The 17,471-nt window shown below is 30.6% G+C and overlaps 1 protein-coding gene across 1 annotated transcript; it reads left to right on the top strand.

Annotated features, from left to right (window-relative positions):
- The first annotated feature begins 1,537 nt into the window (after nt 1-1,537).
- LOC148276827 (proton-coupled zinc antiporter SLC30A2-like) lies at nt 1,538-9,410 on the top strand. Its single transcript, XM_088233691.1, has 2 exons — nt 1,538-1,646; nt 5,052-9,410. The coding sequence occupies exons 1-2, from the start codon at nt 1,595-1,597 to the stop codon at nt 5,195-5,197; spliced, it is 198 nt and encodes a 65-aa protein (XP_088089817.1). The 5' UTR covers nt 1,538-1,594; the 3' UTR covers nt 5,198-9,410.
- The last annotated feature ends 8,061 nt before the right edge of the window (nt 9,411-17,471 follow it).

Here is a 17,471-nt window from a genome sequence, read left to right on the forward strand (position 1 = left end):
TGAGGATTCAGTCCTTTTAACTTTCACTGAAGTCCAACAGATGGAAGAGTTGAAGAAATTAGGATGTTCAAACATAGTCGAGAATGGTGAATGTTACACAGTGGTAAAGTGGCCACCTAAACAGCCAATGACAGGTCATTAGCTCTATAAATGCCTAGACTTCCATATCCTCTTCTCTAAAATGTTCTCTATCGCTGTTGTTATCAACTACGGTCCAATCGGAAGTGAAATATGTATTCAAAAAAAGAAGAAAGCCGTGATATGTCCTTATAAAGTCGATCCTATGAGAAAAAAAATGACAGCAAATGTGTTGTTGTTCTATGTTTAACTCTTTTGTGGCTATGATGTAACACGAGTCCACATAGAAAACCACATATTTATTGAAATGGTGAAGTTGTTTTTCTGGTAACTTCAAATGAACATTTTCACCTCAGATTTGTAAAATAAAATTTGTATAAATATGCTGGATTTTAATACAAAAAATATTTGTCCTTACTATGCAAATAATAATTATTATACGAGTGAAAGTGATGCCAATACCAAAACAAATCTGTTTTAATGTATAAGAAAGTAAGAAAAAGCGCAGAATAAAAGACAGAGATGATGTTCTGTGGCCGGTGTTATTGTGAAAGAGAAAAAAACAAAAGAAGAAATTAAGAAAAATCACTCGGTTATTGGCAGTAAGCGGAAGTGCACGCTAGTTATATGACCGACGTATTTATTATTTTGATATAGGAGGCATAAATTACACTATAGTTTTCATAAATTATGGAAAAGGAACTATTAAACAGTATGTCTCTGTGATTTTTTTTTCAAATGTCTGATCTTCAAAATATTCTGTCTTTTACTTGAGGTAACATGATGTTACATCACCGTTTATAAAATAATTTTGTAGCACAGCCTTTTAAGAGTTCAGGCAAACAATTATTTTTATTTATTTATTTACACCTTTTATCAAAATACAATTTTACGTTCACTATGCCCAGCTAACAAGGGTACATACCCCGTTCCAAGCTAGGCAATTACATTCTAATAAATGATAATAGTTATCAAATTAATAGAGAACACAGACAAATAAAATATAAACTTATTTGCATACACATTTTGATACATATTCATACACACATACACATATATGCACATATATACACACACACATATTACACCCCATGCGCATACACATACATACATTCATAAAAACATAGAAAATTTATTTATGCGAAACTTATTAACTTAACTTAACTTAACTTATTATGTATATTTTTTCATTATTCCTTATTTTTATATTTTATTTTCGACATCCAGTAAGAATCTCCAATCCGTGGCATACATTAACTTTTCTGACTCCCTACGACCAATGTCATGAAAGAGCGATTTTAATAAATTTTAGTCAGTGAAAATAATTTTATCACACTTTTACTTATTGTGATTATAATACCGTCTTTGTTACTATTTTACTGGTATTCAAAGCATATATGTATATCTTTTACAGTTCTGTCGCCGTTGTTTCATATTATTTTTCCAACGTACCTTTCAGGAAGTGTGCAACACGTTCCTCAGCCTACCGGGGGTGGTCCGCGTGCATAACTTGAGAATGTGGGCACTCTCCCTCGACAAGACTGCTCTAGCGGCTCATTTGGCCATCAGTAAGTTACTATTTAAGTATCAATGATGTGTATAAACTTAAACTTAATATATATGTATAAAATATAATGTAAATATGTATGTGCGAATATATATGTATATATGTGTGTGAATGTATGGTTATGAATGTATTACAAGGGCCCCGACTCAACACGGATTTTCTAGGGAGTCAGAGTAAGTTCACAGACATGGGTCGTTCCTGATTGTGTCGCTATAAACTGTGTCTCTGTCCTTAACAAATGTATGTATAATGTAATAAATAAATAAATAAATAAAAAATAAAATTTTCAATATTTTGAGGGTGTCCAAATGTTTCAAGACTGATACAGGGTTTCAGTTGATGAACCAATATCTCAACGGAGACGTAGAAAATAACTTTTTGGTAGATGTCTCAACCTTTACATTAGGCAGAATGATGAATGCTACGCAGTGCCATGACAGGTTATAAGTAGGGCTTCCAGTCTCGACACAAATTTGAGTCTCGAGACTAAGATGAGACTCGGGGACCGAGTCTCGAAATTTCGAGACTTTTCGAGACATCGAGACTGTTCGATACTAACGGTAATTCATATATAAAAATAGTGCATATAGTAAATAATCACATAGCATATTTTTGATGAAACTTTTTATTTTAATGAATACAAACATACCAAACAGCTATCTCTATATCACCAAACATAGATCACAATAAACTACCTAAAATAACATTACAGTCAAATTAAAAATGGCAGTTTTGATCTGGCAAGTGTGCTTTTTGCTTTGGATTCTCATTGTTGCCTTCGCTACCACTGAGATTGTGAAATTCTACCTTAATTTTTATTATTACATAATATAATTTTATATTTTCATCGTTATGTTTTAATTAGTACGTAAATTACGTGCTAGCAACGCATTCTCTACCCACTAAAGACTGTTTAAAATCTCGATATTGAAAATGTCTCGAGACTCTGGAATTTTGAAGATTCTCAAGTCTCGAATGAAAGCCCAAGTCATAAGCCCTGTAAATGACTAAATTTCCACATTTCCCAATAATAATTCCTTCATTCGGTTGAGATATTTATCAAAACTGGTCACTGGTTCAAATACGAAGGACCAAATTGTAATTAAAGGTGTTGCTTCTCTGTAGAGATTTATTATTGAAAGATTAAAGTTAAATCAGGAGGGCTCTGGTACTGCAGGGACCCACAAAATGGGAACCATTGAACACGACTATTGTTTTGGGAGCTTGGCAAGCAAGGCAGTATTAGTTCAACATTTATTTAATGAAAATAAAATACGATAAAAAGTTTGTTTATCACTAGGTGGTACATAATATATCTGAGTTTTCCACCGACAGATTACTCTGGGTGATTACACAAACATTACCAAAACGTACCTATTTTTATTTTTAAAACCGTGTACACGTACAGAATTATTAAAAAAAATATCCTTACAACATTTAGAAAAGAAAACTCGCAAAAATATATGTATAATAAGGAAAGTATATTTTAATTTTTACTATCAAAAGGCATTGGGAGCCGCACTCAACCCAACGAAGTGGCTCTTAGAAGTCTAGGCATCTACAGGGCTTATGACCTGTCAATGGCTGGTTTAAGTGGCCACTTTACACACTGTGTAACATTCACCATTCTGCCTATATTTGAACATCTATATTCCTTCAATTCTTTCATCTGTTGATGTTTGTGAAGTTAAAGAGCTGAAACCTTTATTTATGCGGGTGAGATTACCTGTAAGATGCCTAGACTTCTATATTACCTTTTCTTAAATGTTCTTCATCTCTGTTGTAATATGTTAATATAAACAGCTCCCCAGGGATTGAATCCAGTCCTTGTCTAAAAAATTTGGACAAACTCAAAACATTGTGGCTCTTAGAGTCGCTTGTGTGTTAAACACCTTACCTAGTGAGGCAGGTAATTGGAAAATAAAATATTTTGAGTAACTAGAATGTAACAAATAAAAAATAAATAATAGGCTTTTATTTCAATCTTTCTTATTGTCGCCGTTCAGGCAAAAGTCACTTACCCAAAAAAACACCATTTTGAGAAATCGCAATTGGAAAGTGTGAAGGACTAAGAAATATTGGATGTTTGTGTTTTTGAAGTTTTATGTATACAACACAATTTCTTCAAGTCTTTTTTATAAATTCTATTGGTAACTTTTTCTTTCAGATATATTGTCATATATCTGGAAGTTGGCTAAAATTTGGTTTAGTGACTTTTGCTTGTTAATAATTTGAACAATGCAACCTTAAAGAGTTAGTGACAGGAAGGAAATATTACAAATAATTATTAAATGTTGTGGTTAAAAATATGTCTTACATAAAAAAAATATTTTTAAATGTTTATTGTTTTATTATGTAAATACTGAAACAAAAACAAAATTTAAAAAAAAAATTCATACTTAAAAAATGATAAAAATCTGCCTAAACTGTCAATAAATTCTATCTGCCTTTAGTAATTTATGATCGTTGAGATTTTATTGAAAGTAACACCACTCTTTTTTACAAATAATTTCAATTTACGTAACTTTTCCCTTTTAAAGAACATAATTTTACGCTTTAAATGGCATATCATTATTATTATATTATTCATTACATATGATTCATCGAATCTCTTATAACGTCAATGAAATTATAAATATAAAATATAAATCAATAATTGGTAAATTAAAGCTATCAAACCAATAATTTTGAATCAAGATCACAATTTCCACAAAAAAACTAAAATCAATAATCACGAATGTAATGCTAAGCTGTCTTGTCCTGGAAATAATCTTCAACTCTATAGTAGCTCTTTCCAAATAGCCTGCGCTTGACAAAATTTTTAAACCTTATTGTAAAATCGTATGCTGTTTGAGGCAAAAAAATTTAAAACTTTTTGCAGTCTAGTATATCTTTATTTCTAGTGTTGAACCTATGGAAATCACTGTTTCTCCTAAAATCAACAATATTTTTATGTACATACATCAAGTTTTCATAAATATATTGACATGTGACTGTCAATATATTGTTTTTTTAAAACTTATCTTTAAGCAATTTTCGGGGACTCGTATTGTAAATTGCTCGAACAACTCTCTTATGCAGCTTAAAAACTAAATCAATATCTACACCACTTCCCCCACAGCAGTAAACCTTAAGACATAATGCTGTAGAAGTAACTGAAATATACCAATCTAGCTGTTTCTACATTAGCAACTCAAAAGCAATCTTTGGTTAGTGACTTTTGCCTGTATGGCAACGATAGTGTTTATTTTTAAGCCTTGCTAAAGAAACAGTCAAGTTCCGAAGCCGGCCGGCATATTAAAATTGTTTTAGTGATTTTACACCAAATACCTAATAAGTATGTAGTTCAATCATTTAAAGATGTTTCCTCTTACTAAAATGCAGATATTTATTTTTTTCATATTAGGAAGCGGTACTGAGCCGCAATTAGTTCTACAAGATGCTACAAGACTGGTGCATGAGAAGTACAACTTCTTCGAGATGACGCTGCAAATTGAAGAGTTCAAAGAGGATATGGAGGAATGTAATCAGTGTCAAATGCCCGATACATAAATCCACAGCTTTAACATGCAGCGGTTTGTCTTCGGGCAGTGCATAATGTTTTCAAAATAATAACTTAATCGATAACCCAAATATTTTTAGCATTAAAATGTATTGATAATATTTATTGTTTTATTAGAGTCAAAATTTATTTTACATACAGAATGGCAAAATGAATCAGAGGTTTAATAGTAATGCTGTCTATGGTGGAACTTGAAACAATATCCCAATCTTTTTCAGCTTGATTCTCAATTGTATTTAATATTTTCCAATCTTGTAAATCATATTTTTTAAATATACAATTGCCAAAAAGTATGCCGCTGCAATTAGTTCAATAAACATATTAAATTCACAAAATCCTCTGGGTGTCTTTCAGTGAGTTTTTCTAATATAAACATGATCAGTTTTATTGAAAAAACCAGTTGAAATCAGTTTCAATATTATTGTTTACATATGTTGTAAAGGAAAAATCTTACTTATATTTTGTTTGTGTTTTAATTTCCTACTATTGCTGTAAAAAGTAAACCAATTCAAATGAATGCTATTTATCTTACAACAGCAGTGTTTTACCAGTATTCAGTGCCCTGTCACTTACTGAAAAGGGACGCGAATGTACACGTCTGTAAATGAATGCGAGCATATTATTCTCCCCTTCCTTGTAAGCAAGTGTTTGGTTCTTTGCGCCAACTGAACCTATGCTAGGTCCGGCTCTGATAGTGTTTTGATATATTGTATATATATATACTATGCATAAATGTCTTTACTGGCATTGATTTAAAACAGGGTATTTTACCGCTAACATGTGATCTTGTTATACAATTTTAACCACTCGAAGAAACTTTTTATTAATTATTTTAATTTAAATGAATTTTTGAAAAAGACTGGCAACTAATTGAAGAATTAACTCTTCTTTTTGGAATTTAACAAGTTTACTATATAAGGCAAGACCATCAAATTAAGCTCGCTTGCAAATACATTTTTGAATGATATATTAAAATGTATAAAATAACATTACGATTGACTATTTTAATTATTTTGAACAAAGATCATACATACATATTAACATTATTTAATACTTTTCCTTTCCTGCAAAATAATTATGTTTTATAATACATAATATTCTCTCCAAAGAACATACAAACTGTTACCTCAATTTGCTCAAATAATTTTGGTATTTATATATAAAATGTTTCTTAATTTACATGTTAGTGTTTTAGTTGTAGTGATAAAAAAGCTTTTAGATTTTATTTAAATTTGCACAGATAATATTTAAATGCACAAATACAGAACACATTCATTCAATACAATAAGCATTGATTATAATTCGTCCAAAATAAGACTGCCTTTTGTGATTTCTTGGCAGCTCAGATTTTAAATTAGAAGTGTAAGGTAATTCAACAAACGCCTATCTTGGTCTTAATTCGAATACGACGTAATCATTTTGCTGTACAATATAGCACACACCTATCAGAATTTAAACAAAGAAATTGTTAAAGATGAAGACTTATATATAGAAGACGGTCAGTACTACACTACCCTCATAATCAAAATGGCAGTTATTTTCAAAAGTCATATTTTGAGGTATGAGACTTAAATATTTATCAACTTTATGCGAATAAAAAAAAACTGTAAATAATCCTAAGTAAAAACAGAGTATGTCAATTGTTTCTATGCGTAAAACCTGTATGTGTCATATCTACACTGTGTTTTTGCTTACGAATCTCTAGATACTGTGTTATTGCTTAAAAAAAACATCATATCAGTTATCATACTGAAATGTTTTTGTTACTGCTTTTTGCTTTATATTAAATGGTTCGTAATTTCTTATAGAACATTACATCATATCGAGGCTTTACTGACAGAATGCATTTAGTCATTAAAACAAGTTCCGAGATAATCGCATTTAAAGCTTTTTTATTCTTTCATTGCATTATTTCTCCCACAATTTTCTTCTATTTTAATTTTTTTTAAAGCTTTGAAAGAGTAATCTTTGTTATAGGCATAGCATAAAATCTGAAATAAACATCTTGCACTTACATTAAAAAATATTTTAAATACACGAAGACTGTTGACTTGATGCATTCTGTCAGTATAGCCTCAATATTTAATTCATTTTGTGATTTTTGTCAAAAACCCGCCTTTATGCTTATGAGAGCAGTACAGTAGTTTGGATAAAACAGTTAAAAATCATGCATAAATGACAAACAAAATATTTGGTAAAAAAAACACTAATGTTTTGTACAAAATCACGGATTTATAAAGTTTTTATTGTCTCCTGTAAAGTTATCATTAATTTAATGACTTATATTGTATTCAAATTAAGGCGACGATATGTTGGAATAGTGCCTTTATATTCATTGTTTTATTATACATATTATAATAATGTGAATATTTATTAAGTTTTCATTATTTGGTATAGGTGTTTTCTCATATTTATTTCATTTCATAAACATATAAAAATTATAACATTAGTACTTAATGGTAATGTAAATAATAAACTGAATATTTGTTTTTTTGTAAATAAAAATCTTCCAAACCTAATTCATAATTCAAATAGTCACATGAAATATAAATACATAATTGAAATTATACATAATTTATACATACATTATTAATAATTTATATAAATTATTTTGCAAACATATGATTATAACCTAAAAACGAATTGAAGCATTTCTTTTAAAGCAAGTACATAGTATCTACCTGCCTACTCAATATTTTATAATTTTTACATTATACTATTTTATTATACTTTTCTAACGAAACACGGCAATACTTATTTAAACTTTTGAACATGGTATTGATGAGTAGATACAGATTTTGTCATTATGTATTTTTATTTATTACACAAGATGTTTGATAAGATTAAAGAAATGAAATTAAATGTCGTAATTTCCTTTTTGCTCAAATGTACCACCTAGTATTGTTAGAAATTATTTTGATTAGTTAATAACAGTATTAAAATTATTAGTGGTCTATAAAAATAAATCTTACATGCACATTTTTTTGTTTGTTTAATCAGTGACTGTTTAGATAATATTTAATGAAGAGATTTTATAAACTCTCAATACTAAAAGACAATACACATAGCATTTGCTTAAAATATTGATTTATGAAATTATGTACATATATAGTTTCTTGTAATTTGTGGTGTTGATACTTATACATTTATTTAGTTGCTCAAATGTCTGTGAATATCATTTTTTGAATGTATAGTATCATAGTGAACAAATCATAAAAAGAAAATAAAGACAAGTTTATCAGTAACGCTTTTTAATTTTACTCGCTGCCAATACCAGCTCCGAAAATTCAACCAGTAATAATAAGTTAAAACTGCCCCTGAGCTGTAGTGGCTAAAAAACTTGCCTCACGTATAAGGGTATCTGGGTTTGATTCCCGATAATATCATAATAATTCACCATCATAACTATTGTCATATCCCTTTGTCCACATCCAAGACAGGACCGTCACTGTGATTGAAGTAAAGTTAACATCGAATTAAGTGGTGTTAATTGGCATGATTATGGAATCAATCTTTTGGTGACTCGTATGAAAGATGCCAGAGTTAAGTAATTTTTCATAATGATAATAATCTAAATTGATATTACTTACTTTATAAAATAATAAAAAGTACCACAGTGGAAATAAAACTTGTAATGGAATTTATTGCAAGTAAACACAATTTTTGCCATCATTCGTGTTTGCAATATGGTCATGAGGAAAAATGACCTAAGCCCTCCATAAACTCTATATAGTTTGCCAAACTCAGAGTCAAAGTAGTAGAGTAAATTAAATTAAAAATAGAGTTGAATTTAATTGAATTTGCCGCTTATGAAATTGAAAATTTTAAAGAATAGCTCATTTATTGTCAAAAACCCATTGATAATGAGCGAAACTGACAGGAAGACCCACGGTCTTTGAAACGGTTTTCAGGTATGCGAAGGGAGTGCTTTCACTGTCTACGCCCACGAAAAGGGTAGTTTTATATTGCTGAAAAGCGGTAGATTATAACTATAACATGTGTATTATATGACTGGATGCGGTTATTAGTGGCAGATTATATATAATTATGATGATGGTTTAGTGCGGTAGCTATAAGATTTTGACAGAAAATAAATGTGCCTAAATAATAATAATTTTTCTGAATTTGCCAACCACCCGATAGAAAATAATCATAATTTTAATAAAGACACTGCATTAAAAGAACTTCATGTTGAAAATAAAATATTAAAATTAGACAACTTGGAAATCTTAGAAGTTAAAAAAGCGATTCATAATAAGAAAAAATAATTAATTACCAAATAAACAATATTTCTTTTTGTCCACTCCCGTCTAGTTTCAAAAATATGCATCTTAAATTACCACCCGTTTAGGAAAAAAAATACTAGATTTATTAGCTCCCCGTATAGTATTTAGTAAACAAGGATAAAAAAATATAGGAAATAATTCATTAGTTACGTAAACTTTGACGAAGAAGCTTGTTTGCTTTAAAACCGATCGGAAAAAAAAATTGGATAAAAACACAGTTGTTTTATTTACTTTATTATAATGAAAAACCATAAAGTTAGTGCTTAAAATATAAAATTTATAAGTAATTTGTGTTTGTTTGACTAGAAAATCAAAATAGCCACTTAGGGTACAGTAGATCAAATATCGTAGTACACAGTGAATCATGATCCACTGTATGCTTAAGCCATTAGAAGTATTTCTTATGCTATCCATATGTTTGCTAAGGTCAGAAGTACAATGTCATGTTTATGTCATGTTTATATACCGTGTAGCCGTGTACTAGAATGAGCCACTGTTGATTTATTGGTGATCCACTATACCCGACCGAAAGTATACAGTTGATCATTTCCTATTTTTTGATTAAAATTGTTTTTTTAAATTTTAATAGTATAATTATACATTTTTACAATTTAAAAAAAAATTCACTTGTTTTATTTTTACTAAAACTAAAATCCCACCAAGCCACTTTCTGTAGCTTGTTGGTGAAGATTATATTTATACCAACTTAATAATATTATTTACATTTATAAAAACAATGAATAACAGATAAAAATTAACAGCCGGAAAGATCAGAATAAACATGTTTATACAAATAAAAATATATAAATTTATATTTTAAATACAAGAAAATATATGAAAAATTAAAATATTTACACCTAAGCTACTATTCATATGTAATGTATGTAAACTCTTGATCGAGTAACCACTCTCTTATTTTGCTCTTGTTACAATGCGAGTTAAATTTAAGTTCTTTTGGTAATAAATTAAAAATTCTAGGTACTAAATATTTGAGAGTTCTATTTCCATACTTATTACATACTTTTGGTACTACCAAGCCATCATTAGACGTGTTCTTCTGTTAACCGCGGTTAGGTAAACTCTTGATATTGTTAGTCAATCTAAAAAATGCAATCCAGTCCAAAAATACGATAATTAAGCCAGAGATAATGTAGAACTATTACTAGTAATTAAGCTACAGTAATACCAAATTTTCGCTTTCGTTTTCAAACTATTACAAAATCACTATCCTCCAAATAAATGTGATTTACTATCGGCATCCTGACTGCATTTTTTTCAAATTAGAATTGCGGCGCCTACTGTCGTCTGGTGTCGGCTGAACCGGGGAATCCCACGCCGGCACCAACCGGCGTAATTTTAAATCGGCGTAAATCGAACCGGCGCAAAACGACGTTTACTTTGTACAAAAAAAAACCTTTTTATCAATCAAACAATGTGTTTAAAAAATCCATCTTCAAAAGGTACATTGTTTGAATTTTATCTCCTTAATTTAAAAAAAATGTTAGTTTCCGGCACAACGACGACGATATCTTTAATCTATGATGGGGATGAAGCTTCCCCCCTCTCTTCCCCTATCGACCATATTAAGTAAAAATAAATTATCATATCAATGTTCAATAAAATAATTAATTGTTAAATTGCTTTTATTTTGATACCGATAATTTACTCAATAGCTAACACCACTGTGGAAAATTTATATTGAGTGTTTTTTTTTCACAATTTTCGTTTATATATATTCTTATTTTCTGTATACATTTATAATCTACGGGATGTCGATTAATTTTTTTTATTTTTAATTTTAACCTAATGTTCCATCTTTATTTATTTATTTAAAAAAAAACAACAGTTGTTGTATAAGAATCTTATATCATTATTGTTTATCGATAATTGCGTATATATTTTTTCTGCAATTTAATTTGTTCTGTGCATTAAAATTACACTGTTTTCATTATTATTACTATAAATATTAAATAAAAAACAAACTTGCCTAAATACAATATATGTAAAAACTGTTGTTTTTTTTCCCAAATAAAAATAAATAAATAAACAAAACAATAAGTAATTGCCTGGATAATATTAAAGTGTGTAAAAAACAGGTGGTGGTTGGTTGCAGCCCCAACCCTAATTGGAAATTGATAGAAAACACGAGGTTGATGTTTTGTGCGTATTTATTGGGTGTTTTATACAAAGAATAAACTAATCAATTACATATGTTCGATTTTGTTCGATGACTTTTTGCCATTTTTCGTCCAACGTTATAATTTCGCGCTCATAGAACTCATAGTCCATATATTCCCCATTCAACCCTGACTTGACGCGCCCACCTGATTACCATTTATTCCATGGTTTGCATAACTTGCACCAATAATGATGATCTGAAATCGCACTAGGTTCAGTTTTTCGCTGATGACGACTCGAGTTCTATGTATGAGCGCGAAATTATGAAGTTTCAAGAAAATGTCATTAGGTCATTGAACAAAATGGAAAATATTTAATTACGAGTAATTAGCTTATTCTTTGTACAAAATAACACAGTTTTATTTCACACGATAAAAATGAAATTACTTTCTTGCCAACCTAATAATATTATAATCAACATTATTTTAACATACTTATTTCCATTTTTTTATAGACAAGGCTGGATTTTACTCCTCAGAGTACATAGGCAGAATGGTGAATGTTTTACTATGCGTTAAGTGGCCACACAAACCAGTCAATCACATGTCATAAGCCCTGTAAATGCCCATAATAACTTCCATATTTAAAATGTTTTCCATCTCTGTTGCAATAAATATCAATCTTGATAACTCCGTTTGGAGTAAAATCCAGCCTTGTTTACAAACTTTTTTACGTAAATATTGACAAAACAAATATTTATTGAAATGACATAACGGCATTGAAAACGATAACATTACGGAAACGGAGAAAAAAATATATAATCATGGACACTAAGTAGATCGGGTGCAATATATTAAATTTACATATTGAACTCTTAAAAGACTATGCTAAAAAATCCGAAAAAAATAGGAAACGCGCCTTACTTTTACAAACGTATTCCCAAATTTTCTCCCTGGATTATGGCACTATAGACTGTATGATTTAGTAAAAAAAAAAGGTAAAAATAATTATTTAACTTTTCATTGGTAAATAATTGTTCATGAGTGATTAACGAAGCTTAAAACAATTAATATTAAAATTTAAATATTATTTTTTATAAAAGTCAAACTATGCCTAGCGGCAAACATTTAAATACAAACACAAGGGAAAAAAATGTTGCCCAAAAAAAATCTTTGGTATTTTTTAAATATTTGAGCTAAAATAATTAGGTGAAAATGCTCGATGTATGCAAACGTAGGTACTTTTACCTAGGTTTCACTAATAATTATTACTCTCGGTCTCCAGGCGGATGAAGAATACAGTTCTGTTTGTGAAATAAAACCAGAACCCTGGACGAGTGCTTTTGGTTCGATGGCCGCTCTTGAAATAAATCTTAGACAAAGAAATCGAGTGGAGATAAGTCCACCTCGCTGTATAGTGCTTGACGTGTTCGCTTACCATTCTTGAGGTCCTGGGTTTGATTCCTGGCAGGGTGGACGTGAAATACTGATTTGGAAGACGTTTTAAACTGCTATATTTCATTGTTTCTGGACTGGCAGCTGAAGCGTAAGACTGATCACGTGATCACCTGTCCTTTATGTAACATCTCATTTTTCCCTTTCACCATCACTACACCAATAACGGTACACTAATCGCGGCGTTTCTTGATCATTTTAGACAAACACGCTGACCATTACACCCCGAAGCCGATAAAACAGATCATGTAACAGATGATCAAAATGTGCTGCAATTGGAGTACCAATTCAGTGCCCCATGGGTGCGGAAGGAGATGATGATTATTATGAAATCATTGTTACTTTATCGTCAACACGTAGGTATTATCATTCATAAGCATTTAGGGTGGCACGATCGGGTTGACGAAGTTAGTCGTAAACTTTATAGCAGTTTGCACTCACTTAAAAGGTTACAGAATATCTTGGCAATTGATGTTAAGCAAACATTAGTCCGGAGCTTACTTCTTCCACTTCTTGACCATGCGGATGTATGTTATCCAGATGCTAACTCTGAATTACTTGATAAGTTAGAACGATTGCAGAATGTTTGTATACGATTTGATGTTCGCTAATTCGATCACATAACCGAATATCGCACGCAACTACACTGGCTCAGTATCAGGCATAGAAGAAACATTCACATTCTAACACTTCTTCGCAATATTTAAAATAATCCCACTTCGCCTGTTTATCTGAGAGAGCTCTTCCAACCTCTATCACAACACGGACTATCTCTTCGTTCTAGTGACGAGAGAACCCCTTTAATACTCTTTCATCGCTTCAATTTTCTTGCCTCCTCTTTCACAGTAGTAGCTGCTCGATTGTGGAATAATCTACCTACTAATGTTAGAGACGCCCCTTCTTTATTTACATTTAAGTCAATATTGAAATGTCACTATCTAAATATTTGAATTGTTCCATATCCTTCTTCTTTCCTTCCCATCCCCTTTCCTCTCTTCATAGTATAGTGTTAATTTTTCATGTATTTTTATTTTCAGAATCTGTGTTTTAAATTTTTGCCTAAAATTGTAAAACTCAATACATCCATGTACTTGTAATTTTCTCAAACTAAACGGTTTGGGTAGGTAGGAAGAAATATCCTTAAGGCAATATGCCCGCTCTTGTATGTATATGTATATAAACTGTATATGTATATAAAGTGTTAAAATAAAATAAATAAACACGGGCTGAGTGACAAAAAAATCACTTATGCAGCCGTTTTTCGCATTATAGAAAACGAACAAGCAATTATTTGATCTTGATTATTTTTTTCGATGTAACTGGTCTTTTAAAATGCAAAATATAGTTTACAAATTTATTTTATGGCTCCGATCTTATTTTTTCCATCCGTGTCCAGACGGTAAAAAAGTTACCGTATGCATATTGCGAAACTGTATGATTGTATATTATATACCAGTGGCAAAGGGCGACTTTTTTATAGGTAAGCCATACATTTTTAAAGAATTTTTGCCTGCATGTTCATACATGCATATAAGTAATAAAGTATATCCACTGTTTCTTTTTCTAAGGTTTTGTGTAAATACATCTCTCCGCTTCACCTACTGACAACAGATGACGGGATACCTACTTATTTTTAATTTAAATAATTATTACCAATAATCCACCAAATAAACAAAAACAACAATTAATAACTTCGCCGTTTTAGTCGGCCTCGTGGTGTATTGGTCAGCGCGTTGTTTGCCTACCATGCAAGAAGTCTCAGATTCGATTCCCGACATGGTTGCTATGAAATACCTGTTTAAAAGAGTGTTTTTACACTAGAATATTTCACAAGTTGGTAAATAAATATTTAATATTAGTCAGCCTCGTGGTTTAATGGTCTCCGCGTTTGCCTACCAAGCAAGAGGTCTCAGATTCGATTCCTGACATGGTTGATATGAAATACCTATTTAAAAGAGTGTTTTTACACTATAATATTTCACAGTCCCTAGATTGGCACCTGAAGCGTGAGACTGATCATCTTACCTTCATGTAACAGAAGTGATCAAGATACGCTGCAATTGGTGTACTAATGCAGTGCCCTATGCATCATTAGGTGCGGAAAGGGAATAATGATGTTGAATATATTCGCGAAATATGTAGGTATATTGTCCATTATTTAAATGTATGTATTGTATCAAAATAAAAAAAATACACCTAAAAGTTAAAAAAATAAAATATTAAAAATAATAATTATAATAAAATAATTATTGATTGAGAAAACCGTATATTTTTTTGTAGTATATATTTCATACTGAAAATATTTACTAATTAAAAATAAAATAAACCCAATATTTTAAGACTTCACTTCCCATTATGTACATCAAAATTGTTTTTTCTTTTGGGTAATGGGAAACATTCATATATATATTTTCTGAAAAAAAAGATGACATTTCTTCACATATACGCAATAATATTGCAACAAAAATGTTGCACCGTCGCGTGACTGCCACCGTCCGCTTCATTTTCTTCTAAAAATGAATAGTGCCAAAAATTGACGCATGCACCGAGCGGAGCGCCAATAACATTTATTAACGGGCGGATGAAAGAACTGGTGGCATATTTCAACTGTATACCATAAAAAAAAATGGTCCTTAGGAAATAATGTTCGAAATGATATTTTCTAAATAGAGAAGCTTCAAATAATATCTGTAATCTGCGAGCTTACTCAAGGAGGAAAAAACGTAGTATGTGAGTACAGTGTGTATCTTTTTCTAAGCAAAATATATTTCATCACAGAGGTTCTTATACCCTGTGTTCTTTGTGTAGATATATTGTAGAACAACTCTGTCCTTTGTCAGTATACACTATACCAGGGGGCGTGCGGTGAGGTTTTCGATTAAGGAAAGAATTACTTGGTATAAGATTCAAAGGGAAAATAAGTACTTACTACCAACATAGTAATTCGAGTTAAGTGCTTTGAAATAAAATAAAAATCAATTTTATGACATAATTTCATTACAAAGGAGTCATATTTCATAATTTATACTTTACTAGCGGACCCGACAGACGTTGTCCTGCCTGAACGTTGGCAAAAGACCTTTCATTAATAAGTAGGTACCTACTTTAGGTAGGTACTTTTTTGTAATTAAATTCCAAAACTAAAAATTTACAATATTAAAAAAATATATAATTTATGTAGGTACTTGTTTATGGTTCAATTCCAAACCATTAAATAAATATTTTTTTCCAAATATGGCATTCTTTTTGCAAACGTCTAACTCCGGTCATCTCACGAACAAAGGATTGTACTTATATAAGAATACGATTTTTAAAAATGTATTGAATTTAATTTAATTTTAATGTTACCAAAAATCCAATTAAAAGAAATAAATGGGGAGAAATTATGAGGAATTCAAGGGAAGAATCTGATTGAGATCCACAAAAAACAAATTCTGTTTGTAAACATTCAAAACCAAACTTTGTTATACACAAAAACAACAACAACATCTTTCCATTTTTTTGTAAATGCATTCTCCTCGAATGCAACTCTGGTAGATCGATGAATAAAACATTTATGCTCCTTACTTCTTTTTTACACATTAGATTGAAAATGTTAATATCTACGAACACGCATAGCGCAAAGATCTATATTTCTTTGAAAACCGCACGTAAATCGGTTGAGCCGTTTAGGAGGAGTACGGTGACATCACACGTACAGAGGAATTATATATATAAAGATAATACCACCGTGTTAACCAATTTAAGTGCTTAATTTGTTTTAAAACACTCACAATACATGAACAATAAACATGGATTGGCTTTAATTCAATATTTTGAGTTTTTCTAAATGTTTGTAGATGAACTCAAAATATTGTAATAAAAACAAACGGGTCTAAGAAAAAGTTAAAAAATTTGTAAATTGGTTTTAGGCGTCGCCTTGTATGTAAAATAATTCGATTATATAAATCTCTTCACAACAATAAAGGTTTCAGCTTTTTATCTTCACTAAAATCAACAGATGGAATAATTGATGAAATATGGATGTTCAAACACAAACAAAAAATGGTGAATGTTACACAGTGTGTCAAGTGGCCACTTAAACCAGTCAATGACCGGTCCTGACTGTAAATGCCTAGACTTCTATATTTCCTTCTCTTAAATGATCTCCATCCCTGTTATAATTTGTTTATGGATTGGTTGTTAGAACTGCTTCCACAAAGCTTCTGATATTTACAAATTACAACAGAGGCGGAGAACATTTCAGAGAAGGAAATATGGAGATCGTTGGCTGGTTTTAGTGGCCACTTCAGATGGAAGACTTGAAAAAATATGGATGTTCAAACACAGACAAATAATGGTGAATGTTACACAGTATGTCAAGTGGCCACTTAAATCAGCCAATGACAGGTCATTAGCCCTGTAAA

The sequence above is a fragment of the Micrasema longulum genome, unplaced genomic scaffold, assembly GCF_059751315.1.
Source record: "Micrasema longulum isolate JH-2025_06_02 unplaced genomic scaffold, ASM5975131v1 h1tg001139l, whole genome shotgun sequence".
Classification (NCBI taxonomy): Eukaryota; Metazoa; Arthropoda; class Insecta; order Trichoptera; family Brachycentridae; genus Micrasema; species Micrasema longulum.

Coding starts and splice junctions, on each gene's coding strand:
- LOC148276827 (XM_088233691.1), top strand. CDS start 1,595: ATGTGGGCACTCTCCCTCGACAAGACTGCTCTAGCGGCTCATTTGGCC. Junction 1,647..5,051: donor AGCGGCTCATTTGGCCATCA/GTAAGTTACTAT, acceptor TTTTCATATTAG/GAAGCGGTACTGAGCCGCAA.